The sequence below is a fragment of the Oryzias latipes genome, chromosome 24 (genome assembly GCF_002234675.1).
Source record: "Oryzias latipes chromosome 24, ASM223467v1".
NCBI lineage: Eukaryota > Metazoa > Chordata > Actinopteri > Beloniformes > Adrianichthyidae > Oryzias > Oryzias latipes.
This window is the reverse complement of record NC_019882.2, coordinates 16104158-16132064: the sequence shown is the minus strand read 5'-3', so window position 1 is coordinate 16132064 and position 27907 is coordinate 16104158. Positions and strand designations below refer to the sequence as shown.

Genomic DNA, 27907 nt, shown 5'->3' with positions numbered 1-27907 from the left:
TACACTTTCATAGTCAAAGCCTGTGTCTCCTTTCTTCAAGTCTTTTCTGCGACAGGCAAATTGGCAATTCATATTTTTTGGTTGTACTGCCTCCAAGAAGTTTACACATTTATGAATTATGTGGCAGGAAAATTAGCTTTAAAATGTTTGTAACAGAGTCTATTTTGATACTGACTTTTGTGAATATTCTTAGAGACTAAACCGAGCTAAAAGGGAAACCTTTGGGTGGAGGAAAAATAATTTACGGACCATTAAATCAGAAAACGGAATCACATTGCTGTGTTAACGTTTGATTTAGCAAGACAGTCTCTTTAAACACATTGTTGTTGCTTTTCTAGGCAGTGATGAAAGATAAAGGTAATATTAACACCACCAACACCTTCTTTTTCTGCATCCCAGAAATCAGAAATAAGAGACAAGCTGCAAATAATTTATTTACTCCTTATTATTTTATTATCTGTGCTCTGGCTTGCAGTGAACTTGCATCTTTATTTCTGTGACACACTTTGAAGGCGTCTTAACAGAGACTGTATGACTAACAGGGATCAAAGGATGTTTGTGGGGTCGGTAAGCAATGTTCTGGACTTTCATGATGTGAGGCGACGGTTTTGAAGCATTAAAATGATGCACTGGCATTTGCTGCACAAAGTTTGGTCTTGCTTCTCGAAAGAGTGGTGTATAGGTTCCAAAATATTATTTAGACTTCATCAAAAAATGTAACTTCAATGGCTGCTCCAGATCTAAATAAGTTGAATCTATTCCTGCAGTTGTTATTTCTCAATTAACTTTGTATATGAAAATGTGTTTTTTGTTGTTTTTTTTGCGTTGCATAAAACTGTGTTTCAGCAGTGCTGATTAAACTGAAATCCCAGGCACATTCAATGCCAGCTCCAGGTGAGTCACCACTGGGCTTTGCATCTGTTTTAGATTATTTTCTAAACTCAGCCTCTGCCTTTTTGTTTCTCCACCCATCTGTTTCTTTACTCTCATTCTCCGTCAGTCACTCGCCTTTTCTCTTTGTCCCTTTCAGCTCGTCTTTCTCCACCATGCCTGCCTCTTCAGCACTCTCGGATTTCTCTTTTTTTTTTACATCTCCATCATTGGCTCTTTTCTTTTAATTTCTCTGGTTATAAAATGATGTGAAATTGCACTTCTGTAAATGTTGTTTAGGTATGCAAGCGGAAAAAACTACTGATGAGAAAAGCTTTAACCCAATGAAGATAAAAATAGGACAAACGAGTCACTCTGTCTGTTAATTCATGTTAGAAGACTCCCCATACTATATTCATCATTTTCTGAGCAGAAATTAAAAGGTAGATTAAAAAAATCTGCTAATGTTTCAGTAAATAGTCACATAAAAATTGAAATGATTTGACAAACTGGGAACTATTACTTTAATGAATAGCGCAGAAGTAATCCAATGAATTGGTTTAACAGTAAAACAAAAAAAATCAAATCTAAACCAAGATTAGATGTAGGATGGAAATTCATAATCTCCATCAAAGCTGTTTTTATTAATGTGGTTTATTCTAAATTATTGGCCTTTTTTGCTGTGATGTTTATGAGGCACAACATAAACAAAGAAATCAAAATGAAACCAATAAACAAAAGTTTGTAAGACAACAACTTTTTGCTGTCTTCTGCTATAAAAATTGACCAACAAAGATATAAGGCAGGATATTCAAGCATGTGGTTGTTACCTTGACTAATGCCAGCGTTACCAGTAAGCAGCAAAAGCAGTATCTTTCTATTTAAAATAGCAGATTTCTCTAATTCAAGAGAAATTTCTACTATTTCATTCTGACGGATAACTGCAGTTTGTATCTTTCAGCCACATCTCCCTATTTTCTTCAGACCAAGCTCAGAATGCTGTTCTATTTTGGGGTATTGATTGTCAGTAGAACCCAATACCATTAGTGACAACTCTAAAAATCAGGCTAGAGTCATGGACAAATGTCTTCAGCAGCTTCTCAACCCACCACCAGCATGTTAGAACAGAAATCAGGATTTGTTGACGTGTGCAGACTGTTAGCCATCTGATTGTGATTGTCATTTCTTGTCTCAGCTCTTGATCTAACTCATTTTGGTTCTCTATCAATGCCCATCTGATTGAACATGTGAAGAGTTGTTTTTGAGTTGAAGATTCTAGTCAGATGGTACATGATGCGATCAACAACCTGTTATTTCAGCATTCGTCCATGTTTTCTCACACAATAACGGTAAATAATACATGTTAGATAATAATCTTTTCTTTGCATTATCAGTAAATAATGAAAAACATAAAGAGATCACAAAATAGAAACTAAAATACAAAAATTGTGTTCTGATTCTATTCGATTGAAAGTATTTCAATAAATTCTACAAACGTGAATGTTGAAAGCTGAGAATAGATTGTCGTCATTCATCTGTGATTCATTTCTTCTTGATGTGATCTGTTCCTCATTTCTGTTCCAATTAATTGAGTCCTTTTTACGTTTTCAAAGCCTATGCTGAGAGCAAAGCTGCAAAGGATTTGTTCACAAAAAGAACAGTTTTGGAACCATCAGTTCATGCAGTCACTTCTATTGCTTTTGATCAAATCCAAGATCAAGATGCTCTTCCATGTTTTTTCTTTTCTTTGAAGTGTAACACCTAAATGTGTTTTGTTCCCGGCTGTGAAAAAATATCTGACTGAATAAATGTGCACAGCTGATGTTTGTGAATGCATCCCTTTCTGTTTGAATTTATATTGACTTCAATGAGTATATTTCATTTTCATTCAGCTTTGAAACCACCTGTAAAAGAAAAAAAATGACATCCTGATCACACCTCTGTGCACGAACAGCTCCTGCTGATTTGAGATCTACTACATGCCGGACACTTTGGCTCTGGAAATGCGTGTGTTGCATAAACACAAATAAAACAATGACTGTAAGATTACAGAGTTTTTAAGCAAGCTTTCAAGAGACTTTTGATGAGAAAAAGCAACTTTCCAAACACAACAAAGGCAAGCATAAGGAATAAAACGAGAATAAAAAGCAGCAGGACAAAAAAACAGCGCAAAAAGTACCCTGAAGCTGTTCCTCTCAGTAAAACAAATTGATTGCCTCATTTAGAGGAGATGTGACTTACTTCCTCTTGATTGGTTTAAGCAGAGGATGTATGCAAAAACTGTGAATATAAGCTCTCTGTAAGCAAACACACACAATCCTTGTCAAGTGAATCAGCATATAGAGATGTGTGTGTCTGCAATGTGATCAAATACACTCAAAAAGGCACAAATCCACTCTTCATTTTTAACGCTCTCATTCACAAATGCATGCATACTCACAGCCAAGCTTATTCATGCATGCTTCTTATCTTATTAATGAGAAGAGAGCACAAACGTCCTCCTGCAACAACTGATTGTTGGTGTATCTTGGCTTTAACATGCAGGATTTGTATTTGTTGTTCTCATAAATGTTTGATTGGGTTCACATTTGGAGAAAACAACATTATTTTAGCTTGCTGAAATCTTTAGTCCCACTTAAACACCACATGTATCCTTAACGTTGTAGGCACTCGCATATAGCTGCAAGACTCCATCATTATAGCCACCTCCAACCAACTGACAGTATATCCAGGATTTACAATCCTCACCATGATTAATTTCCAAAGAGTCTCTATTTTTTGCTGTTCTGTCCTCCAATTTTTGATTGTTCACAATTAAAAATCCAAACCAAGCAAAAACTGAATTTGTTTCCTCCCGTCTCCCTTTCATATTTGAGTTCATGCTGCTTTATTAAAAGTTAAACCTACAATGGAAAAGTCCATCAATATTGTGCCAAAAATTCCTTCCACACTCTTCATAGAAACATTTAACTTATGCCATTTTTTCTTATTTAAATGGGCAAAGAAATGTGTAAAAACAGCTTTATATTATACATTTCTGGCCATTTTCCATCAGTGTAGCTTCTTCCACTATACATTACTCTGTGTTTTCCTGTTCTTCTTATGCATTTTTCTTTTTTTGGAAACCATTTTTATTTAAATAAAGTTGTTTCTTATTTTTCTTGCTTGGTTGTGCACTAATGGAGCAGAGAAAAATCCTTCCATTAGTATTACAAAATTGGTGTTACAGAAGGAGAAAAGATCTATAAATGTAGAGTAGCTTTAAAGATTGCATCAATTCTTCATCTAACTTGACAAGAGCGTGACAATAATATCTGCTTTGTATGGTCTTTAATGGGATTTAAATGGGATTTTCTTATGATCTAAGCAAAGCTTTTGTTTTTTTTCTCCTGAAGAAAAAGGAATTTGATGAAGATTCAAGATTAAATGTATGTTCAATGATCAAACCGCATTAATATGAACAGTATCCACTAAAGTTTAGTGGTGGGCAATTCCAGGCCTCGAGGGCCGGTGTGTCTGCATGATTTCCAGATAGTCTTGCCCTACTCATGGCTGATTACCTAGTTCAGGTGTGTCCAGCCAATAATCTTGCCCTACTCGTGGCTGATTACCTGGTTCAGGTGTGTCCAGCCAATCAGAACATGCCAGAGCAGGGTATGCTGGAAAACATGCAGGAATGCGGCCCTCAGTGCCCACCTCTGCACTAAACTGTTTACAGTGATGTCTGTGTCTAAAACCTCTCTTTGCAGGGCTGAAATAAAAGAAAAATGTTGCAACTTCAAACATGTATTCTTATTTGGGCAGCAGTCATTAAAAATCTTCAGGTTCCAGTTACAGAGCCATACAAAGAGAAAATGACATACTACACACAAAAGCCATTTTAATTGATAACAATAATAACTTGAGTTTAAACAATAATGGCGACAGCCTCTTGTCTCCACATGGGAAAATGTGGAAACAAGGACAAGAAAAACATTCACACATTTTTTCTCACAAAGTTTTGAAAACTAGAAAAGTTCAACCTTTGATAAGATCAGCAAATAGCTGAGATTTTAAAAAGTTGATTAAAACATGATGTTTTCAATGTTCTCAGATTGATTTGTCCAGAACTGCTGGCTTTAATTTAGATGATCGATTGCTGATGGCTGAAACTATTTCCAAACATCCTGAGCGTCATTGTTTTTACAGAGATCTTGTTCACGTGTGGGAGGCATTCAAAACCTATTCTCCTTGAGGTGAATGTCAACACAGATTTATTGCGACATCAGCCCATTCAGAGATGTGGAAACATTTCAAGAGCACTGGAACAAAGTAGTACTGTGAGTTCTGTGTCGAGCACTTTGAGATCACCTCTCTGAAATGTAATATACAGCTAAATGAGCCTCGTCTTGTCAAACCACACTGTATATGGTAAAATCTGAATGCAGCATTGCAGCAGCAACTCTCTAAGCTCTCAAGTACGGTCCTGAATGAGCGAAGATTATGCTTATTTTGCTGCCACAAGGCCTGGGCACAGTGCAGCTATGATAAGCTGAGCTGAGCACAGTCAGAACTGTGTTTGTGCAAAAGGAAATTGACATCAAGCACAGCTGCAAATCTGAGAAAAACATCTTAAACAGTCAGTTAGTTTTTTTTTTTTTTTTTTCTAAAATGGTTCCAGAACCTTTAAGTTTTAAACAAACAAATGCTTTAAAATATTAACTATTTAGAGAAAAGCAGAATAAAAGAAACATTTTCCATTTTGGTATGGGAGAGTAATTTTAAAAAATGTAAAAGAGAATAGTTAAAAAATGAATAGGAAACATTAAAAGAACTTATTACTTTTCATTTACTATTGAAAAAGGAGAAAACTTAGCTTCATTTTCCCTGATATCTGTTAATATTTTCCATTCTCGTTCACTATATCGTGGTGGAATGCGTTTGATAATATGTTTGTTTTGTGTTTTTACATAAAAAAAAATCAAGGAATGACTTTAGACGTTATAGCTTTACTAACTAACCTAACCCATTTTTACCTCCTCTGTTAATAAATGATTGAACTCTCTGTGTGGAGGAGTGCATGCAGTACACTTGGGCAATCCCTGCACCCGTATTAAGCTATTGAGAAATGTTCTTGTGATGGTTCTCTGTTCTACTCTACTTTCTGGATGCACATCTGTGTTGCATCACATGAATAATGAGGCTTGTTCAAAGCCAAGTGACTTAACTGCAGCTGAAGCTTTTCCCTCGATAATGTCTGAATTATTGCATGGGTCTAGTACCACTGCACCCAACTTTTCAGTTACTGCCAACTTAAAAAGGTTGAATGAACAATGGAATTTAAATACATTTAGATGCAGCCCCCTGAAATAGTTGTGCTCAGTCCAACGCTGCAATTTTTGTGTGTTTCTTGATTAAACAGTGCGTCTACGGTCATGCTCTCAAAAGACAAAGTTACATTCCTAGCCATAAATTATACACTAGGAAGCTTTAGCGAAGCAACCATCTCTCTTGGTTTATGTGTGCACCATATGTGTGTTAGGAAAAGTGAACTAAAGCCAGGGACTGCCATTTAAACAGAAGTACAACCTCTTCTAGTCGACTTTCATCTTTCATTGTCCTGTTAACTGAGCAAGCACAGGTCAACTTTATGCAGGCTAAAAGTGCAGGTTTAGATCCAAGTATGTGTCTACATTTCAGAGTGAAGCCCTTTATAATGGTATTCTTCGGGCTTATCCATAGGTAAAAAGAAAAAAATACATATTTTTTTGTATTGTGTTCGCTCCACTATCCTGATTTTTTGTTTCAAAAGACTATTCCCCAAAACATTATTAGGTTATTTCTCAAAAATACGGCAAAACAATGATTTCCCTTATTGTGTTAGCTTCTCTATCCTGGTTTCAAACCATTATTCCAAAAAAAGCTTTATTGGATTATTTCTCAAAAAATATGGCAAAAACAATTTCTTTTACCATGTTAGCCCCCCTATCCTGGTTTATTTTTTCAAAACATTATTCAAAAATTTTGTTTGATAGGCCAATTCACACAAGTATGGCAAAAAGATATTTTTACCATGTTGGCCACTCTATCCTTTTTTATTGTTTAAGGAAAATATGTTCAGTTGTTTCTCAAAATGACGGCAAGTGTGCTTTACAAAAGGTTTGAAAAGGCAAAAATCATCAGGAAAAATCTGATACAGAACAGCTTCTTTGTGCCCAGTTCTCACTCAGACACAAAGACAGAGATGCAGACAGACTTGGGACAATCAAAAAAGCATTGACTATTATTTTCTACACATTGCACTACTATAAACAATTTTCTAAACACTTCATCATCTGAGCACATTTCTGCTAAAAATAAAAACGGATCATCTGCGTTTTCAGTCCGTCAGGCACATTTGACAATGGCTGCTCTGTCTGCTGCCAGCATCAAAGTCCTTGGTGTATTTTTCTCGTGGTGGAGACATTTTAGAGCAGAAAGTTAGCAGAAGGGGCTTTGGAAAGGTAATAACAAAGACAGACTGAGTGGCAGCTGGTTCATTTCGAAATTGCTCGAATGTAAGAGTGGAAAAGATTCAGGCAATCAAAACGATTTCTTTTTTGACAGTGGCTCCAGACAGATCATAAAGAAATTACAAAGGTTATTACAATAAGGTCTGGGAAATTGATTAAAAACATAAACTTTAGTACTTTAGCTACTTCAGAAATGTTTTGTCTCTGACTCATCATTAAAGGTATTTGAAAACTGTTTTAAACAAGTTTTTACTTATTGATTTCATTTGTACTTTTTTGCACTTTTGTGAAAGAAAAAGTGAAAAATTTTTTGTTGGTTTATGTGATTTATCGGCTGAATTTTTCTGTTTGAGATCAACAAATACAGATTTTTTAAATGAAATTCAGATTAAACTTTTATAAAATTACATTTCTGTAATTTCTCATAGAAATTTGATTAAATTGAATGCACTCCCCCCATAGGAAACCTTGATCACTGGCCGACAGAATAAGCCTATCTGCTGAAAAACAACACATAAACTTAAGGTTTGGTCTGATGGAAAGGAATGATAAAGGCTGTCCTGTCATTTAAAGCGTGCACACAAAAACAGAACTTTCCATAAGGAAACTTTGAATTATGTTGTGTTGATATCTATGCATAAATCTACCAAACACTTTATTTGTTCCCATAAAACTTTGATTGCTTTACAAGCTGCAGTGTTTGCCAACGATATCTTTTAACAAGTTCCTTTGCACTCTCACCCTTCAAAAGATAACAACTCACTGACCTGCACTAGGATTTGACAAAACTGTTTATGACTTTCATTTATTTAAATGTGTCTGAGTCATGTCCAACTTTGTTGCAATGGATCCAAGATGGAAGAAATATTAAACAAAGGCAAAGATTCTACTGACCAATGCATAAATAAGGGTTAATGGCAGACGAAGTGTGCGGTTACTACTTTTTAACGCGCGAAGTGCGTTAAAAAGTAGTAACTGCACACTTCGAAGGCCATTAACCCGCTTATACCATGGTCACTTACAAAAGCAATACATATTAACCAGGTTTTAGTCCTTAATTCTTGTTTTTTTTCCGATTTGGATCACTTTTCTCATAAACAGCGTACTATATGTTACGTGATGCGGCGCGATGCGCCGCATCACGTAACATATAGTCCGCGTCGCGCAGCACCACCGCTGCAGTCAAGAATCGGCGAAATATATATGCTGATCGTCCCGATGGGTTGAATAAAGCATCATTCAGAGGGAAAGTTAATCGCTTACCGCTTGTTTTTGCCCAGATGATGAAGCAAAAGGTTGTTTTACAGAAGCCGGCGCAGTGATACAAATCATTTAAGCTAGCCGACCGGAACTTCTTTTTTCACCGTGCGGTTATCAGGTTTTAACGCATACCCAGCAGCCAATCAGAATCGAGTATTCAACCGGACCATGGTATAAGTAAGGGTTACCACCACATACAGTATAGTTGTAGGCCTAGTAACAAAACCCCTCTACATAGATGATCAGACAACTTTTTTCCATTAGCAGCTATCTAGTTTAGGTTAATTATCTTGGTTAGAACTACATGCATCGACATTTACTAACCTCTTATGATGCCAATTAAGAATTTTGAATTTGAAAATGTATCTGCTTTTGTCAACTGACAGAAATTGTCTCCATCAAATCTGTTCAGCTCATCAATAGGTGAAAACCTAAAGCCTTGGTCACTGCCCTGATGGGTGATTAAAGGCTTTCTGTTGGCGAAAAAAGATGCAATAGCTTCTGTCTATGACCTTCTACAGCCCAGACAGCCCAAAAACCTGCAGCACCTACACAGGTCAACTGCCATACATGTACATGTGACTAAGGCATTATCTATGGTTGGCATTTAAAGTCTACTTAGACATGGATATCTATCTATCTATCTATATATATATATATATATATATATATATATATATATATATATATATATATATATATATATATATATATATATCTATCTATATATATATATATATATATATATATATATATATATATATATATATATATATATATATATATATATATATATATATATATATATAGCTTTCTAGGTTCAGCTGTGATTCCTTTTACTGCTGTAGAAACTGTAGCATGTTAACCTTTGTGCTATCCTAGGCACTTTACCATTGGGAGTTGGGTCATCTAGACCCACCAGACAGTGTGCTGAACCTTATTTCTTCAATGATTTGTGATCTTCACTGGTGTCCATGGATTACATGAAATCTTTCCACCTTTATCCACCTTTGTCATGGTAGGAAGAACATGTCAAAGTAAGGGTGGGGTCATCTAAGATAGCACAAGGGTTAAAGCTGAAGCAGCTGCCATAACAATCAAAAGCAAAAGATTGCTGGTGTTCAATTTATTGCCGCTTGGGGAGTTGTAGCACATTTGGCTAAAGTAATATAACTGCACTCTTAATTTGCTTTTGCTGAAATATCAGTGCTGATGTATTGATAAGAATGCAAAGTAAAATGCAATAAAATATAGTTGGAAGACTAAGAGACTTTACGTTTTTCCCCCCCTCTTTTTGGTTTCTTTGTTCTGCCACCACATGTGTCATCCTCCTCATCTCTAATACCCACCGCTTCCCGCTTTTGTTTGAGGTTAAATGACCCCACTCAGAACAAGAGCATTATCAGGGGATGAGATAACCTTTTAAACCATTCTTTTAATCTCCTTCGCTCTCTCTGTGTCACACACATATACACACACACATATCTCTTTGTGGATGTCTGCTTGTTTCTGGTCATTTCCATTTCATGCTGGTCCCTTGTCCATGCCATGGCGTGCATAAATGTGCAGCCAAATGCCACAGTAACAAAGATGAATCAGTTATGACCTATCTTTTCACACTTTTCGCGGGCTGATATAAAATAATGTTTGGGAATATTAGATGAATTATGTTTGTGAAAGCTTTTTTCCTTCACCTCTTGTCCTTGTGTTCTGTAACAGGAGGAGCCTCTTCATGCAAATGTCACAGCAAGGTTTTTGTGTTGGAAAATATTTCAGTTACCACACTGGTAATAGCAGCTTTTCAGCTGCCGGGGAAAAACACGAGTATGTTGTTGTAAAGTTGAAATGATTGTTCATCAGTGGTTCTGTATGAACAATCATACAGAACCACTGATGAACAATCCCTTCCTGAAATTGTACTTCACGCTGAAAAAGTATTCCCAGTACATCATGGGTTGTTGGCCCCTAAAATCCTCAATTTCCATAAACCTTTAGTGTTACCACTGGCTAAAAGGAACCGACAAATTTACACTTTTCAGCACAAGCGGGGAAGAGGTGTAAAAGCTTGGCCTGAGGGGGAATTTAACAAGGGACTGCTTATTTTAGGTGCATAAGCGTCTCAGTCTCAGCTTTCTGTTGCCAGATTTGAGACTCGTCCATCAAAATTAATCATCTGCCACCTGATTGTTCTTTTTGTTTTGGAGCTCAGTACTGTTTCACACTCAATATGAAATGACAGTACTAATATTTTATCCTTTAACACTGTCAAACAAGTGGATTTAACCAGAAACTGTTCATACACATTGTGTAAATCAGGCAAAGAGAATATGCTATTTAAAAATGGGTTTCAAGCTAAAGCCACATGCAACTTTGTTTGAATAAAAAAACAAACAAACACTTATTTATAGCACCCCTTCAGAATTAGAAGGGCTTAGTATCATGAATTGTCAAGCGGAGTTCAATTTTGTTCTTTGACTTGCATGGTCAGCACTTCCATCGGTCACTGTACTAATACCTGCCACAGCTGCAATGCTGTGTTTGGCAATGACTACAAAATGTCATGAGCAACATCTAAAACAGAGAAATTGATAGCAAAAAGTGAAATTACATCAGGGTTGGAAACTCCTATTTAAAATATATATATGTTTTTTTGTGTTTTTCCGTTCAAGGTGATGCTAAATTAACTCATTGATGCCTGAATTTATTTCCAGCTATGAAAAACAAACAAATAAAATTCACCAATGTTTTTGTTTTCAAGTAGATGCAAAATTAAGGTAATTTTGGAGCTGAAGTGGTTTGATGTACATTTGCAACAAAGGGTGTCAGGGGTAAAGTGGAGCCCGGTATTAAATTGTATGTTGCAAATGAGCAAAAGGGATATTGTGCTAAAGGCTGCATGGTAGCGCAGTAGGACCATCATCTCAAAGTGAGAAGGTCTTGGTCCAAAACCCAGCTGAGACTTTTCAGTGTGGAGTTTGCATGTCCTCCCTGTGCATGTGTGGGTTTTCTCCAGGCACTCCGGCTTCCTCCCACACTCCAAAAATATGCTTCATTGGTTAATTAGTTACTATAAGTGTGTTTGTGGGAGTGATTGTGTTGCAACAGACTGGCGATCTCTCCAGGGTGTACCCTACCTTCGCCCAACAGTAGGCGTGGCAAGCTCTGGTACCCTGTGACCCCAAAAAGGATATAGCAGGTTTAGAAAATGGATGGTTAATGTGCTAAATGTGTGAGTCCCATAGGACTTTTTCCACAACATAGTGCATGTATTACATTTTATATGTGGAAATCCCATTTTTCAAATGTTTCCTATATATTTATCACATTGCACATTACAAATCAGAATAATAAATAGATGGCACCACCGACACCAACACAGATTACAAACTATCAGATTGAGGGAGTGTGTGGCAATGCGGCTGCACAAAAGCACCACACTATCACTGTTTACCTTTCAGTTCAAGTGTGATTCCTGTCATTTCCAGAAATACCCAGATGGCTGCATCTCAGGTGCATGTCAGCGGCAAAAAGGATGACACGCACAGAGAACTGATGGAAAGCTTGTAGTGAGGTCTGGGACTCTTAACAGCAAACAACTCAACGACGGCAATAAGGAAAGAAGAAAACCGAAGGGTGTTTCCATCTTGGAAGAAAAGGTGGAGAATTATAGGGTTTCCGTTGTAAATCTAGTTGGTTTAAAAATGGTTTGTTTTATTAAAACGAACATGACTGAAATAATTCTTTACAAGTTGGAGAACATTTTAGACAACCCTGCACACAGAGCTATTAACACAACATATCCACTTCAGTCAGAAGCTTCCCAGAAAATAAAATGTTTTTCCACTTGCAAAATGAAAAGCAATGCGAAGGACATTTCTGTGAAGGATAGTTCCATTGCAGGACATTTCATTAAAAGGGTTATTTGGACTTTGTTTTCAGAGCTGAACACATTTCCCCTCATATTCAAGAGGTTTCTCAATTCTCTGTGAAGGATGATTGAATTATTTAAATGGAAGAGGAAAACTCCACAGAAGAGTGGATCCGATGTTATGCTGTGCAATATCCACAGCTGGTCCACTTCATCTCCGCTGAGTCATTTTTCAAATGTTTATGTTTCTGGCTTTCATTTTATCACTGTTTTTCTTCACTGTTGCAGCAAAGGAGTACCTCGTTGGCTCTGGAGATTAAAAGAAGAAACCTGCATAATGAAACTTTCCCTCCCTCCCGTAAAGCCTGTAATTCCTTTTCAGTCATAACTCAGCAAATGGAGAAGAGACAAACTGAAGCAGGCTGTAGATACGAATCAAATGAAGAATGCGATGGGCCATTTTTCTGTTATTGTGAGTGTGATGCTGAAATGTTGCTATGGTAACAACAGTTACCAACCTTTTTTTGCTTCTTAGACTGATTTTTCTCCTTTTTTTAACCTTTCTTTTATTAATCAGGATTATCTTCACTGATATTAAGTATTAAAGCACAGTACTTTTACCCCCTTTCCATTCCACTCCCATGACTTCTAACTGTCCTCTGTCTTAATCACCCCCTCCTCCACCATTTCCCATTCCCTCAGGCCTTTTTCATCACATCTTTGTCACCAAAATCCTCCCACAAAGCCTCTTTACCCCTCATCTTCTTCACACTCTCTTTCCACATCCCCCTTCTTGCCTCCTCCCTGTCAACTCCTTCCTTCTCCAACAACAGAATAATTTACAAATTAAATATTTCCACTCTGTCAGCTTCCCTCTCAACCCCTCTGACTGACAAGCTGACACATTAAGCTAACAGGAGATTTGTTGCCACAGATTATTCTGCAGGTTTTTTGTTCTCCGCCTTTGGTACTTTTTTTTCCTTCTCCCGCTGTCTCACACTTCCACCCACCATCCCTTCGCATTTCTTTTTTTTTTTTTTGACTTGCCATTAGTCTCTGCAGCAGGTCTCATCTCTGATTACTCTACTTCTTCCTCATTACATAAGATATTGGGAAATTTGAATTTGATTCCAACTTTCTCCAACCTCAGACACTTTGGATTTGCTTTTTTAATAACATAAAAGGAGAAACATCAAGAGAGTACTGAGCAGCATGTTGTGTTAGAGCGTGAGAATGCTGGGAGGAATGAAATGTTTTCCTCTATCGAGTTTTCTTTTGTATTTTTTTAATCCAGGAATATGTTTCCTTTACAATTTTCACTTTTTCTGTAAGCTGGAACAGAAATCAAGAATCTGACAGAAGCAAAAGCAAACTGTGTGCAGAAAAAAAGGCTTCAGGCACAGACAGCAAATATACAGTCCCCATTTTAATAATAATGCAGCACATCTTTACATTAAAACTTCATACTGGACTTCATGTGTCAAAATGCAACTAACTTGATATGTCTTTTTGCGACCAAACTAACTGGTGGTCAAATTGAAAGGGCTGGGCATCACATACTCATTACTGAGTTAATTAGATTAAAAATTTCACAATTTAATTCAATTTCAAATGTAATACAGTCTTATTAAATGTCCATTTGTCAATAAAATCAATTATTTGGTTATTAAAAACAGTTTTCACAATTTAAACTGAACAAAAATGGAATTTGCTTCCTAAATGATGAATTTCTACATTAAAAACAGAGAGATAAACTGCCTGAAATACAAGTAACATTTAAAAGAGAACTGATTAATGAATTTTATGAATCAATATTGCATTTTCCAAGTGAAGATCAACTAGGTCCATCTATTTTTTAAACCCTTTTCCTTCCAGTCTCAGGTTTGCTGTGCCCATTTATCTTAATTTGGTAATGTGACACAGTGAAAGTGCAGAATGTTTATACCTTTTGAAAGATATAAGATAATCATATTTTAAAAAATAATACATTTGATGTCAATTTTGCTTTGCAAGAACTTTCCAAAGGAGAAATAAAAAGTAAGGATTTGAATTACCAGCCGTTCAGAACAACCACTGGGAACGATGAGAGCTGATTTGGATTTTGCTGACTCACAAATGTTAAATTAGGAAAGTTGAGAAATGTATGTGGGCTGACAGCTATAAGCCTCTGTAAAAATGAAAAGATTAAATTTCAATGCACATTATTAAACTATTTTAATTGAATCAAACAGACAAGTCTTGGCTTCCTCTGCACACAAACTTTATTTATGACAGAAAGAATTGAGGGAATTACCTCCTCTCCTTTCATAAAAGTTTGGCAGTTGTTGCTCTGATCTGTAATAAAGAAAACCTCCTATTAGCATTCAGATTATGTGACTTTTGTTCCTCTTTAAGAAGAGTGTCACATAAATACTCCTGGGTAATTTCATAGATCTGGAATCCTTTCAAGCAAAAAGTACAGTTTCAGATGTGAAAACAGATGTTTTGGTGTAATTGAAGAAAATTATTAAGGAATTAGATCAAATGATTAACAGAAGTTTAAAAACGGTTTAATTACTTACTCTAAAGGAAAATAACACAAAATGCAAGTAGGGAGGTAGAAATCCACCACTGAACTATTTTTAGAAGAAGAGCAAAGTTGAGATGAAGTAACTAAAAAAGGAGTAGAAGTGTAGAGCAAAAAAGGTAGAAAAAAACAAGATCAATGAGTTTTCTCCTAAAGTACTACTAATTTTGATGATAAAGTAATAATAAATGTGAGATTTTAGTACAAAGTTCTTCAGTGCTAGAATTAGAGAATCATACTCAGTTGTCAGTAAAATTAAACATGTATTTAATGCCTTCTTTATCTTAAGAAAATACAAAACCTAGAAAGAAAATTCTCTGATCTTAGAAGTCCTTTTTTAACTCACTTGTTTTGCAATCCTGTCCATTTAGACATTACACCAGGAGGATTGTTCACTAATAAACACTATCTTTTTGTTTCTTCGCATTTGGACAGAAGAGACCTGGAATTCATCCAAAAGCTTGCTGACATTTAGAATAATTCCTTCTACAAACTTGCTGCATTTCTTTAAATCAATAATAAACATGGAGAAAAAAACATAAATGTCATTATTTTTGGTGTATTGTTACAAATGTCGTTGTTTAGTTCAATCAAACAGTTTAATAATTTATAACCAAAAGCATTTTTCTTTATAATTTCCCACAAAAAAGCTGCTTTCCACAATTAACCCTTCTGCCATAAACTGATAATATCCCTGGTGGTAGTATTTAGCGTGGTTTGTTCCTTTCCTGGCTCTCCAAAGTGTCAATCAATACCAATCAAAGTATGTATGGAATCTCTTCTCCAGCAACTCTTTATCTCTGATTGTCAGTAAGTGATGAACGCATTGACCAGAAGTGCTGATCTGCTTAAGAAATCCCTGCGTAACTATGGCAATGAGCGTCATCAGCCATCCTAAAATGCAACTTATGCTAAAAAGGCCAAGAGGTTGCTATGACAACTGGAAGAGCAAAGAGAGAGAAGGATAAAGTTGGAGAGGATTTTTTATTTTGAAGATCGCTTACATTAAGACGTACATGCACAAGCACATTAATAACGCTTTTCGCATAAATCAACCCAATAAACAAAGCTCTGAGACGTTTGCAGGATTTTACCAAAATGTGATGTCTTGTGCTTTATTTCAGAGTCTTTTCAGGAGCCGTTTCATTCCCTGCAGCCCATCTGTTCCTGAATGTGTTTGTCATAATTTGAGAATAAATTCATGACTAATGAGAGATTTTTTATGCATGTTTGTTGCAGAAAGGTAAGGTTTCACCTTAAAAATGAGCTGAATTTGAAACACAGACTTTGAAGTGTCAATAATGGGAAGTAGATGCATAAAACAAATTGAAATGGATTAATAAATATTTGTGACATAGGTAGTCAGAAATCAAACTGCCAACCCTATAGCTGGGAGATGACTATTTATTGTAAGAGCTATGAATGCCAAAGTTATTTAAAAATCCTCACTGGTATTGTAGTGTATTATGTTCTGTAGGAAGACTAAAAATAAAGATTAATTAGCCTAATTTCTTTGGTTTTCAGACACTACAGGAGGTGCACCTGTCAGTGGGCAAAAATCTTAATTTAAACTTGTTTATTTCTTTATTTCACAGGGACAGTGCACATCAAAAGCATTGCTGCAATGTGGCAGAATTAGCCCAAAGGCTATTTTTCATCGCCAGTTCCCTGACAGGTGCTAAAAATTGTCATTGTAAAACCCTTAAAACAATTCCCTCAAAACAAAAAAAGGTTGTGCAACAATTGCCTTTTGCTTTTTTGTAACATGTGTAGTCATTTGTATTCTAAAATGCATATACAGTAAATGAATTAATGCCTCTTAGTTTACAATGATCATTTCTTACAACACATTGCAAGTGTAGGACTTAAGGCCGTGTCACACAGCCACGACGTACACTTTGCTCATTTTCCATGTATGCAGTTTTGGCCTTTCGTGGTTCCTGCGTGATGCAAGTCATTCAGAAGTGTTTCCTGCGTTTGTCATTCATCGATGTGCACAGATGTTCATCAGGAGTTTCAGCTGACAAGTTTTTACGTGAATTCAGACTTGAGCACTTCAAAATTTTCCGTTGGTAGAGAATTACGCAGTTTATGCATATTTTAGGTAGTTTATATGCAAATCTTACGCAATTGTACATGATTTTTGCAAACACACATTTGTAGCTTTACACAACCATTCCATGTATATCCAATGGACTTTTCACGCACATACTGCCCGTGTACAACTTTTATATTGTGTATACAGCACAAATATCACGTGTAAATTACATAATTGGCGCACAAATCACTATTAAATTGCATATAAACAGGGCAATAATCACGCAACATTCATGTTTTACGTTGATTTATGTGGTCTTTGCGTTGTTAATTTGTACTTCCTTGTTGGTTTGTGAAAATCTCACTTAAAGACCAAGACTTTTCACTTTTCCACTTATATTCTTGTATGACCAATTTCCATCAAACTGTGCAAAATATACATAGTGGGTGTGTGACACAGCCTTTAAGGATCTGTGTCTACATTCGGGTTTCATAAACGACAACTTTAAGAAGATTGTCATCAAGTCTGTGTTTTGCCAAAACCGTCTACAACAGCTATTTCCACGTCAAAATGTATGACACTAAAATATATTTACTAAATCAAAATTTACAGTTAGTGTGGGGTGTTAACATTTAACAAAATATAACTTTCTGTGTGCTCATTGGTGACAGAATTTCAGTTTAAAAAAAAGCATCTATAATGACTGACTATACCCAGGATAAAAAAGAAAAGAAAAGACAATAACAAAAACAGAGTTTGACAGAAATGTACTCTGTTTCAATGTGCAAAAAGAGAACTTTCAAGCAGATCATATCAAATAATAAAAAAAAATACCAAAAAAATATGTAAAATTGTTAAAATTGCTTTTGATTATGAAATGAAATACATAAATCGTGTCCAAACAGGTAGACAAAGATTCATGGCCCTGCTCCCATTAAAACCCCTGTATGCAGTGTTGGAAGAATCACAGATTCAAAGCTCATAGTCTTTTTAAATTATTACTTAGTACTTGATTTAGATATGAGAAAACTCGAAGGCCTCTATAGTTTTAGCTAAAACTATGTCAAATCTAGCCAAAATATTTTTTTTTAAATTTGTTCCGTTTTCTAGTACAAAGTTTCTGAAGAGCGGCAGGAGTTTATTAGAAATTTGCCTCTGAGTTGCGAGTGGAACCATTGTGTCACCCATGTCTGAGAGCTGTCTGTTTACATGCCCTTCCCATATCTTACAGCCCTTCACAATCCCACCAAACATTAGCAATGCAACAAAATGGTGAAGAATAACAGAGCAGATGTCAGCTCGGAAAACAGAGAGATACATGGATTTATCTGTCTGCAAATGGTTGCATCAGAATGAAGTGGAGCAGAGAACTTGTGGCCCAGCTGGCATTTGTCCTACATCAGAAATGGGCTCTTTTTCAAACTGCATTTTTTCATCTGCTCCTAATTCACAATGATTGGAATAAAAAAACGCAGGAATGCAGTTTTAGGTTGAAATTTCTTTATATCGTCCTCCATCAGAATGATGCCAATAGAGCATGCTGGAAGACACCAAAAACACATGGTGGTTCTGTACACATCAGATTTAATTTAGCTCTAAGAATACGTTTTTCAAGAATACAAAGAAGTTAGAGTAAAAATATTAATCAGCTATACAACAAATATTCATCATTTTAAAATTCTTGTTTCTGTCAGACAGGAGGTGTTTTTAGTTTGCTTTTCAGTTATCCTCTACCTGCCTGTGAGACTCAACTTCCACTCAGGTTTTAATCTCCCTGCAAAATTGCTGAAATATCATTTCATAAACACTGATGACACATAAACACTCCCACCCCCCCATGCAAAATTGCATTTAGCTGGAGTGTATGCTGGTGTGAATATTTAAGCTGAAGTGAACCCCCCACATCACTGTCAACACACTCTCCTTTAACAGCTTTCCATCTGTTTCTATTTTGATCTGGGATTTATCATCCAAAATATAAATGTCATGGCTTCTTTTCTCTTTTTGCATTTTTCTTTCTGTATAGGGCTATTTTCCCTCGATAACAGGCAGCAGAATAACATCTAAAGGGGGGGGGGGGGGGGGGGACAAAACAAGCTGAAAGAGTCACTTGTTCAGTAGATATATACAAGTTCAGTAAAGAACAAATATTTTGTCCTGAACTAGAGTAAATATATCCATCAGTATGGTTTTCTTTTGGGTCATTCGGGTCTTAGGAACCCAATTCCACAGACTTCCAGCTGCACAGAACATCCTCTTCTCATAAACTCTCTTTATCAAACTGAACAACTGAATCTCTCCCATGCCTTCTTTAATTTGTCCTGTGTCAAAAGAAACATGAAGCAGTTATAAGGGAAACCTACAAACCACCATAAGCAGAGTCAAAGAGTCTGTTATTGACGCTATTTTACTAAAACAAAAAAAAGGAAAAAAGACACATTTCTTTATGTGAGTTTTTATATCACCCTGAAGAGGGCAAGAGCACCTAGACAGACTTCTTTGAAAATGAGCCCACCACCTTCTCATCAAGTAGATAAAGAGACAGCAAATGGACCTTATTGATCTTTGTGGTGGCTTCACTTAATTAACCAGCAAATCCTATCAAACTAAAACAGCTTCAATAATTGGCCTTGTGTTCAATAAGTAAAGACCTCTGGAGCTGAAATGAAAACGTTCTGCTTTGTTGAGTAATCTTAAAGAGTCAGAACAGCTTCCTGTTAATCGCTACAGGTAATAATATATTATTTCATAGTACAACAATTGTTAAAGAAACAACGCTTTACACTCACATCAGGAACTGCAGCAAAAAAAAAAAAAAAAAATGTAGAATTAGGTCTTTCCAGATTTTTTTTTCTTTCAAGTCAGATCAATTGTCTTCCTCCATCAATGTCTATTTATTTTCATAGCATCGTTTCTATTTTTAAAACACCACAGTTCCAGTTTATGTGAAACTGAAAAGCAATGACTTTACCAATGAGTCTCATTCAGAAGTGATTAGATCAAAGTATAAATAAACAGGATTTCTTTAACTTGTTTTTTATGGATTTATAAGGTGAAATAAAATACACACAAACAGGAATATTTAATTGTATGTTGTTTTATTTATTCTCAGTATCTCACTATGTGTGAAAAAAGTGAGAGCCCACCCATGGGTCCACTCACCTGCCAATCAAAAGACAAACCCCCTCATTGTGCAAAAACTCTGGAAATAATTTTTTTTAAATGTTATTTCAATGATCAATAAACTTTGAAAAAGTTTTCAAAACCGGACTGACTGAGTTTGTTTATGGCGTGAACCTGGGCTTGTTGCTCCCTTCTGAAACCAGCCTCCAGTGGTCATAAAAGGAACTGCTGCATTCAGTGCTCTTTTTTTTACTTTAAATTTAGGAAAGAAAAAGTGTCCTGAGAAAATAAATAAATAAAAGCTTCTTCTTTTAAATCTGGTTTTAGCCTTATTTTGGCTGATAAGCTCAATTTTGAACAATTTGAAAAATTGTTCTTTCAGTTGCAATTTTCTTCCAGTAATATAATTTTGTAAATTTCCATGTAGCCTTTTTTCTTCAGTTAAACAAGAATTTGAGAGCAAGAAAAACATTTTAGCCCCTGAAACATGTAGTTAAGAGCTTCAAAAGGAAAATGAACTTTTCATCTGTTGCCTGCACATCTGTTTGAAGACTAATAAATACTAATAATTTCAACAATCTGCATCTGCAGCACCTGGTTTGACCATACTCATAATATACTATACTTGTGTTTTTCTTCATTTGGTCTTTTAAGTGAAATACAACAAACTAATCTGTAAAATTAGACTGAAGTCAGCATCCTAAATATCCGTCATTGTGAGGTTAAAAGCATTTTTTAAGCCTTTGTAAGTTTAAAGGTGTCAGTTTTATTCATTAAAACCCACTGAACACTTTTTATTCAACTTGCATACATAGTCAAAGGAGATAAAACCAAAACTTTCTTCATCCTCCTGTATCAGGGACGCTCATCCACTCCTATGTTGAACAAAAACATACTCTGATCTCTTCAGTGGGGCTAATCTTCTTACTAATCACAAGGTTTGACCGTTGAAACAGAACAAAGTTCACATCGTCAGCTCGAGTGATTTCTCAGCAACGGCAGAAAACAGAAACCAAAGAGACAAAGAGGCAAAAGAAGAGGAAAGGAAAACACCTGAAAGCATGATCCGTTTCCCTTGACTTCCTTTGAATCCATAGATAACCTTTCTTAGCTCACAAACACCGATAGGAAAACATTGACCTTTGCTTTGGCTGCTGAGGATTTCCACATCAGGAGCTACGAGAGGGGGAAACCTGAAATATGTAAGTGGATCCTTACACATGAAGTTTAACATTTACTCATTAAAGCTTCTTTTTTTTGTTATTTACCTATTTTTGGCACATGCACAGAACTTCTGTTCAGTTTTCACTGCCAGATCTTGGTATGTAGCTGCTTGTTTTCCTGTGTAAGGTGTAATTTTAAATCAGGACATAAGAGCACTTGTAAGGTCCAAACGGCAATTTCACATATGTGAAACCAACACTTTCAAGACACAACCACCAACACTAAAAAGGGACATTTAAAGTTACTGTTATTTTTGACATCTTTATAGAAATATAATTATCAGAGGACTTTAAAAATTAGTATTTAAAAGAAAATGCCTCAGGTCCATGAAGTTATGAGGGTGCCTATCCTCCTCTTTTCATTTTTTTTCTCTTGAGGCTCAATTATCAGTTAGTGGTGATTATTCAGTTGGCTGCACTATTAGGAGCTCGTGTTGTACTTTCTGTTTAGCACGCAGTGTGCGGTTTATCTGCACAATGCACCTTCACAATCGTTTTTAATCGTTAAAGAGAATTCAAACAGCAGCTTATTGATGTTTTCTTTTGCTTTTATATATTTTTGACGTATTAAAAATGAATGCAGAAAAAGACAAATATAAAAACCGAATTGGAAAAATTGGAGATCAGTCTAAAACAGACATCTAAGAGTTAAAGAAGTTAATAATAAATGTGTTTTAGATTTATTTGGTCGTCATTTCTGCACCATTTTTGTATCTTTTGCACCAGCAGAGAGGGCAGAGGGGGAACAAAACGCTCAACAGATGTTGGCAGGAGTTGATTGAAATGCAGATTGATGCTTTCCTAATCCCAAACACATTATTTTTTGTTGTCTAAAGACTGCAACTTAAAAAAAATGTAAGTAAAAGACGGAGTTTAATACAGCTTCACTATTTCTAATCAAAATTATGAGAAAAGTTGTAGGTTGTACCCCAAGATTGGGTCATTGGTTACGATATTCTTGTTAAATTCTGCTTTTTATTTGCAACAAACATATACATACTTAGTAAACAGTCCATTATAAAGTAGATAATAAGAGATTGTATTTTACTCAGTCCATCAGTTATTTAAATTGAGTTTCAGCAAACATATAAATCTGAAGAATAGAATAAAAAACAACAACACTCAGCTCAGTTTGATGGAAAAAGTGACTGCAGTGCTGCAAATTTAGGTTTATGGTTTGACAGCTGGTATATTTGGATTGACTGTCAGATTGTGATTGTTATGGCTCCAACATGCTCCTGTTGTCCCGCAGATTCAGCATGGAGGCACTGAGTGGCCCCTGGGCTGATCTGGCTCTGCTCCTGCGACAGACAGTTATGCTGTCAGACCAGCAGCAGGACACGTTCGTTTGTCTGGTCGGTGTCCTGCTGTTCCTGTCCGTCTCTCTGCTGCTGCTGCAACTGATCATCTACCTCAGCTGGAAACTCAGACAAGGTGAGCCTCAGCCTGTAATCACATCTGACTGTTCCAGCCCCAGCTTCATTCAGTTAGAAATAATCTGATTAAAAGGAAAACACATTTCTGGAGGAACACAGCTAATTTTTTACACAATTTTATCTGTACTTCACAATCCAAATTTGTGTATAATAGCTTTTGATTGCAGAGTAAGTGTACAACGACCCCCAACCACCACTATAAAAATGATTTCTGCATCTTAAGTAAACCTTTCCCAGCTCTGTACCAACCTCCTGAATTCATGCTTACTGTTTCACACAGAAGCGATGCCATTTCATCCTGAATATAAAAGGCTGCAAAGACTGTTTGGGTTGTTGTGAAAAACCCTTTAAGTTTGGCATTCAGACTTTACGTATCCAATCAAAACTTGAATATAAAAAAGATTTAAATTAGTAACACGACTTTGTTTTGTGTTAAAGCGATTGTGGCCGATGGAGAGCAGCTGCAGGTTTTGTTAGCAACCTGATGCATGAAAAACTAAGCAAAAAAAAAACCAAAGGCTTTCTTTTATCTGTATCATCACAACGTTGGTGTGGCGGGTGAACCTGACCTCCTTCCTTTATCATGACAGAAAACACACACACCGTCAGTGACATCCAGAGGTCAATTTTTCTCCACTTTTTTGTGGAACATAACCAATCTGTCAAAAAATAACAAAGTACAAATGTTGGGTATTTCTACAGCTCTCTTTACTGTTTTCTGTCACTGTCATGGTCTTTTATTTTGAAATTCTTTATTTTTAATGAATATGTCACCCCTAAATGTGAAGTAGTTTACTTTTATAAAAGGTTCTCTGCGGCTCATTTCATTGAATTTAATGCATTTAATGCTCGCAGGCTTTTCATGCCAGTATATAAAACATCTGACCTTAACTAAAGTAATAAAGCCGCAATACTTTGGTTTTTCAATACATCTACTTCTTCAACACGAACAAAGTGACAACTGGATTTAAAATTGAAAAAAAAAAGCAGCCTTGAAAGCTAGTATGTGAGCTTCTGCAGAAAAACATTCAAACCTGTAAAATTAGGTGAATAGCTAAATTTATTGAGGTAGTTTTCAAAGAATAAAGAGAAATAATTAAATTAAAGTTGCGGGAGGAAAAGTAGTTTTTTATTAGGAAACAAACAAAAGGCCTCAAGTCCCACACTGATCATCTTTTGATCTGTTGTAAAAGTGTTCCAAGTGGTCTTTTTGTTATGACCAAGTCGTTTTTAGGTAACATTTTTTTTAAGAAATCGTTTTTGCATAGCTCTCCATTTACACTCTCTCCCGCTACAACCCCTCACACCCCCAACCTAACATTACCAGTGCAAGAAAAATAGAGAGCAACATTAGAGCTATTCAGCCGTGCATGTGAAGCAAATGACAGCTCAGATGAGGAAAATGAAGACATTATTGGATCTATTCTTCTGCAAGTGGATGCATCAGAATGGAGTGGGGCAGAGAGCTTGTGGTCCGCCCAGCGAATTTTCTATGTAACCAATACTGGTAAGCTCTTTTTCAAGCGACATTGTTTCTTCTGCTCCTGATTCACAAGGATGTAATCAATTTCCTTAACAGATGTCCTCTATAGTCACAAAAATGTCACAAGAACATGTTAAAAAAACACCAAAAACCCAATTTTCATGAGTGGTTCTTTAACAAAACAGGAAAAAAATGCTCTTAAAAGGAGTTAAAGACTTCCTACAAGTTAGATCTGCAGAGCATTGAGCAAATCAATTAATTATCTGATTATTATTGCATGACAAAGCATGCTACTAAAATTCAATGTTGATTGTGAGGTTTAAAAGATGAAAGTTACATGAATTTGAATAACTAGAATGCCCATCTCTTAAATAAGTTATTAGGCTGTAAATAAATATGAAAATGTTAAACCAGAAAAACAGCAGAAAGCTCTTCTGCTCTTGCTGCTTCAAGATGTTTCTTAGGTTTTAATGTCAAGACTGAAATATTGGACAGCCTCAAGGTGCTGTGTCTCTGTTCATTCTAGCCGTTTACTAATCTTGCTCTTCTTCATCCACAGCTGAGGCTGAGCTCGCTGCGTTTCCATGGCAACAAGATGCCATCCACAGGCAGGTGAACCGAAGTGCACATCGCAGGAGGAGTTTTGGTTGTCATTCAAACAGCTGACATGGCTCAAAGACGATAAAGGAAATATTTACAACAGATGTCACTATGGTCCAAACATAAAATCATTTCTTGCTTAAACAGCCCAAAGGGACTGGAACATACAGAGAAAGCAAGGGTCAGGATGTAAAACAATTTCTACACTTGAATGTGTGAAAAAGAAAACAGAGGAGATGATCTTTGGATAACAATCCTTTATTTCAACAGTGTTACACAGGGAGCAGGAGTGGCTGCATGTGGAGGAACAAGACAATGAAGCTGCTAAAACAAAAATCCGAGCAGAATTCAAGAGTTGGCAAACTAAGAGCAACGCGGCAGCTGGCGGGTTTTCCCCAAACCTGTTACTTGTTATGAACTTTCAGTCTTTATAAACTGCATTTTTGAGTTCTTTTTATTGTTATATAAAGTACAAAATTGTGTTGCTTTCTCTTTAAAGTATGAAATAAGCCAGCAAGTCTTAGAAGTTTGTTTTTTCCAGTTCCAATTTGAACAAAACTCTGCTAAAGCTGGAGTCAAACCACTGACGATATTGAGCTCCCTGATAGTCCTCAGATAAACTGGCATTGAATCATCCGTCATGGTTTTCCATCTAAATATGCTGATTTGATTTTTTTTTAAATAAAGGTTACTTAAAAAAAACGTCTGTCTGATTTTTCTTGGGATGATCTAATGAAAAGTTTCAGAAAAACTCCACCAAGCTGCTGCAGAGTTCCAACGACTGCCTAACAGTGCAGAGAAGCCTGAACGCTGTGTCACAGACACTGGAAAACGTGGCAGAAATGCTGATTTGCAGAAGTTTTTCTTCATTTTCAAAATCACAGTACCGGTAACAACATTACAAATAAGCATGAGGCAAAACAGAATTTACCTTCCAACAACTAACTTGGCTTCACAAAAGAAAAGAAAAAAGGAATCTATGAATGTGGCTGCTGTATTATTTAATACAATTTTGTTTGAAGCTGCCTAGTGTTGAGAATCCTTTTTTGTTTAAATTTAAAGCTTCCTCCTCATTGAATGTCATTTAGCTGCATAGAAGTTTTGTGTAAAATGAGAAGCTCGTTGACTTTCACTACATTTAATAAAAATGAGAACAATCAGGTTATAAATCATCCCAATTTTAAAATGATGTATCCTCTCACCTATAAAAATACACGTTTTTGACTTTTTGAGAATATCTGAAAAGGATCGAGCAGAAGAGGCAGTAAGTTAATCCAGAAAAGTGAAGTAAGAAATATTCTTCTGCTATTAAAACCGTTACCATTTGCTTCGCTACTGTTTTAAGTTTTTTTTAAAGAACACCAAAAAATGAAAAAAGAAACCCCCCAAAACAACCCATTTTAAGCTTTAAGGGGAAATCCTGTAGGATGTTTCCCTATAGGCTGCATTTCAGAGTCATGTGTGACGTAGTGACAGATACAGTAATGAGACGAGCACCTGAACGTTACATACAGAACCAATGCAGCAGAATATTTGGTTGCAGTAAAACAGTCACAACACAGCCAAGGTCAATTCAGATGACTTACTACTACACAAGTTGGAATTATCTCGTCTATACACTCTTAAACCAGTCAGCGTGGCAGCTTCCTATCTATGCGTGCTCGTGTTTTTCTGTCATGTGATTTATTCTAAATTGATTATAACTGCCTCTAAGAAGCGTTGATGGTGGGATATCAGGGATGAGAAAGAAACCGGGCTGCGGTCAGTGCTGAACTATCACAACAAACAAGCTGCAGTTAGTGACAAATTACATAAGAACTGCTTTTATTTTGGTAACTCTGGTAGTTTTTAATATTTCCTTTAAAAGAAGCAGTGGTTAAACCTCATTTCCGTTGAGGTTGACGTGGCTTCATATTCCTTTTTTCTGTTTTTTCAATTTCAAAGGTTGCTCTCCCAATTATGTTCCAGTTTAAAGGGCTTTTCTCCCAGTTGCATGTTTGCTGTTCCCAATCTCTGAGGATGTTTACAGTAACATAGTGGAGGGGCCGTAGAAGCAGGATGTTTATCAAGGGAAATGCTGCTTTCAGAGTAGTAAACACCGGCGCTAAAGTCTGCTCATTTTCAGTTCAAATTCATGTCAGTCTCTTAAAAATGCCCTAATAAAATCCTTATTCATTCTCATCTACTGTGAATGTACAAAGTCCCCTCGTGTAGATTTGTGTCAAAGGTGAGCACAGATAATAGCTGGTCAGCGGGTCACAAACAAGGAATGTAGATGAACGACAAATATAGAAAAAAAATTAGAAACATAAAAAACAAAAATTAAATCAAACAGATACTTTTTTACTGCAATTTTTAAATTAAACATCTTGTCTGTATAGATATTAAAAAGTTATTTTTTGACTATTTATTACAATATTGAGGATTTCTTCGGATAAGTGAGTGATGGTTTTGTGAAAAATGAAGAAATCACAATGAACTGACTAAAAAAATGACAAGGGAGCTGAAATGTATTAGGTTATCTTGAAATAACTGCAAAAAAAAATGGCATTAACTCTATATGTCCCAGTCATTTTCCCTCTTTTTCTTTCAAAAAAAACAAAACAAAAAGTAAACAAATGTAGAGTGGTTGTTATTTTCCCTCAGACACCAACAAAAGTTTGTATCTTTTTTTTGATTTTGCAGTAAGGGACTAAAATGCACCACAGACTTGTGAGAAAGGCCATCTGGGATGAAAAAGTGACAACCTCAGTCCCACTAAACCGCCCCCTCCAGGGCCGCTCTTCCTCCTCTCCCCTGCTGTCAGTCATGTTGGGTTGTTGTAGAGTGACAAAGATTGTGTAGTGTGGAAAGATGAAACCGTCACGATGGGCCTTTCAACTCTGGGGAGGAAAAAAGGGAAACAGCCAGAGGCGCTGTGAGGATTCCCTTTAATGATGTTTCCTTTGT

The 27907-nt window shown here is 36.1% G+C and overlaps 1 protein-coding gene and 1 long non-coding RNA gene across 13 annotated transcripts in view; one reads left to right on the top strand and one right to left on the bottom strand.

Moving 5' to 3' along the window:
* The first annotated feature begins 21087 nt into the window (after positions 1-21087).
* LOC101161693 lies at positions 21088-25930 on the top strand. The gene is made up of 4 exons (XR_002293170.2): positions 21088-21418; positions 22692-22873; positions 24918-24966; positions 25229-25930. It is a non-coding gene; the product is annotated as an uncharacterized LOC101161693 (long non-coding RNA).
* The window catches only part of epb41l2 (erythrocyte membrane protein band 4.1 like 2), a 46648-nt gene continuing 43936 nt past the window's right edge, over positions 25196-27907 (bottom strand). For all 12 annotated transcript variants that reach the window (XM_020714536.2, XM_020714532.2, XM_020714533.2 and 9 more), the window contains one exon: positions 25196-27840. In XM_020714536.2, the coding sequence (XP_020570195.1) occupies positions 27835-27840 (6 nt within the window). In that variant the 3' untranslated portion in view covers positions 25196-27834. The remainder of the gene's footprint in view (positions 27841-27907) is intronic.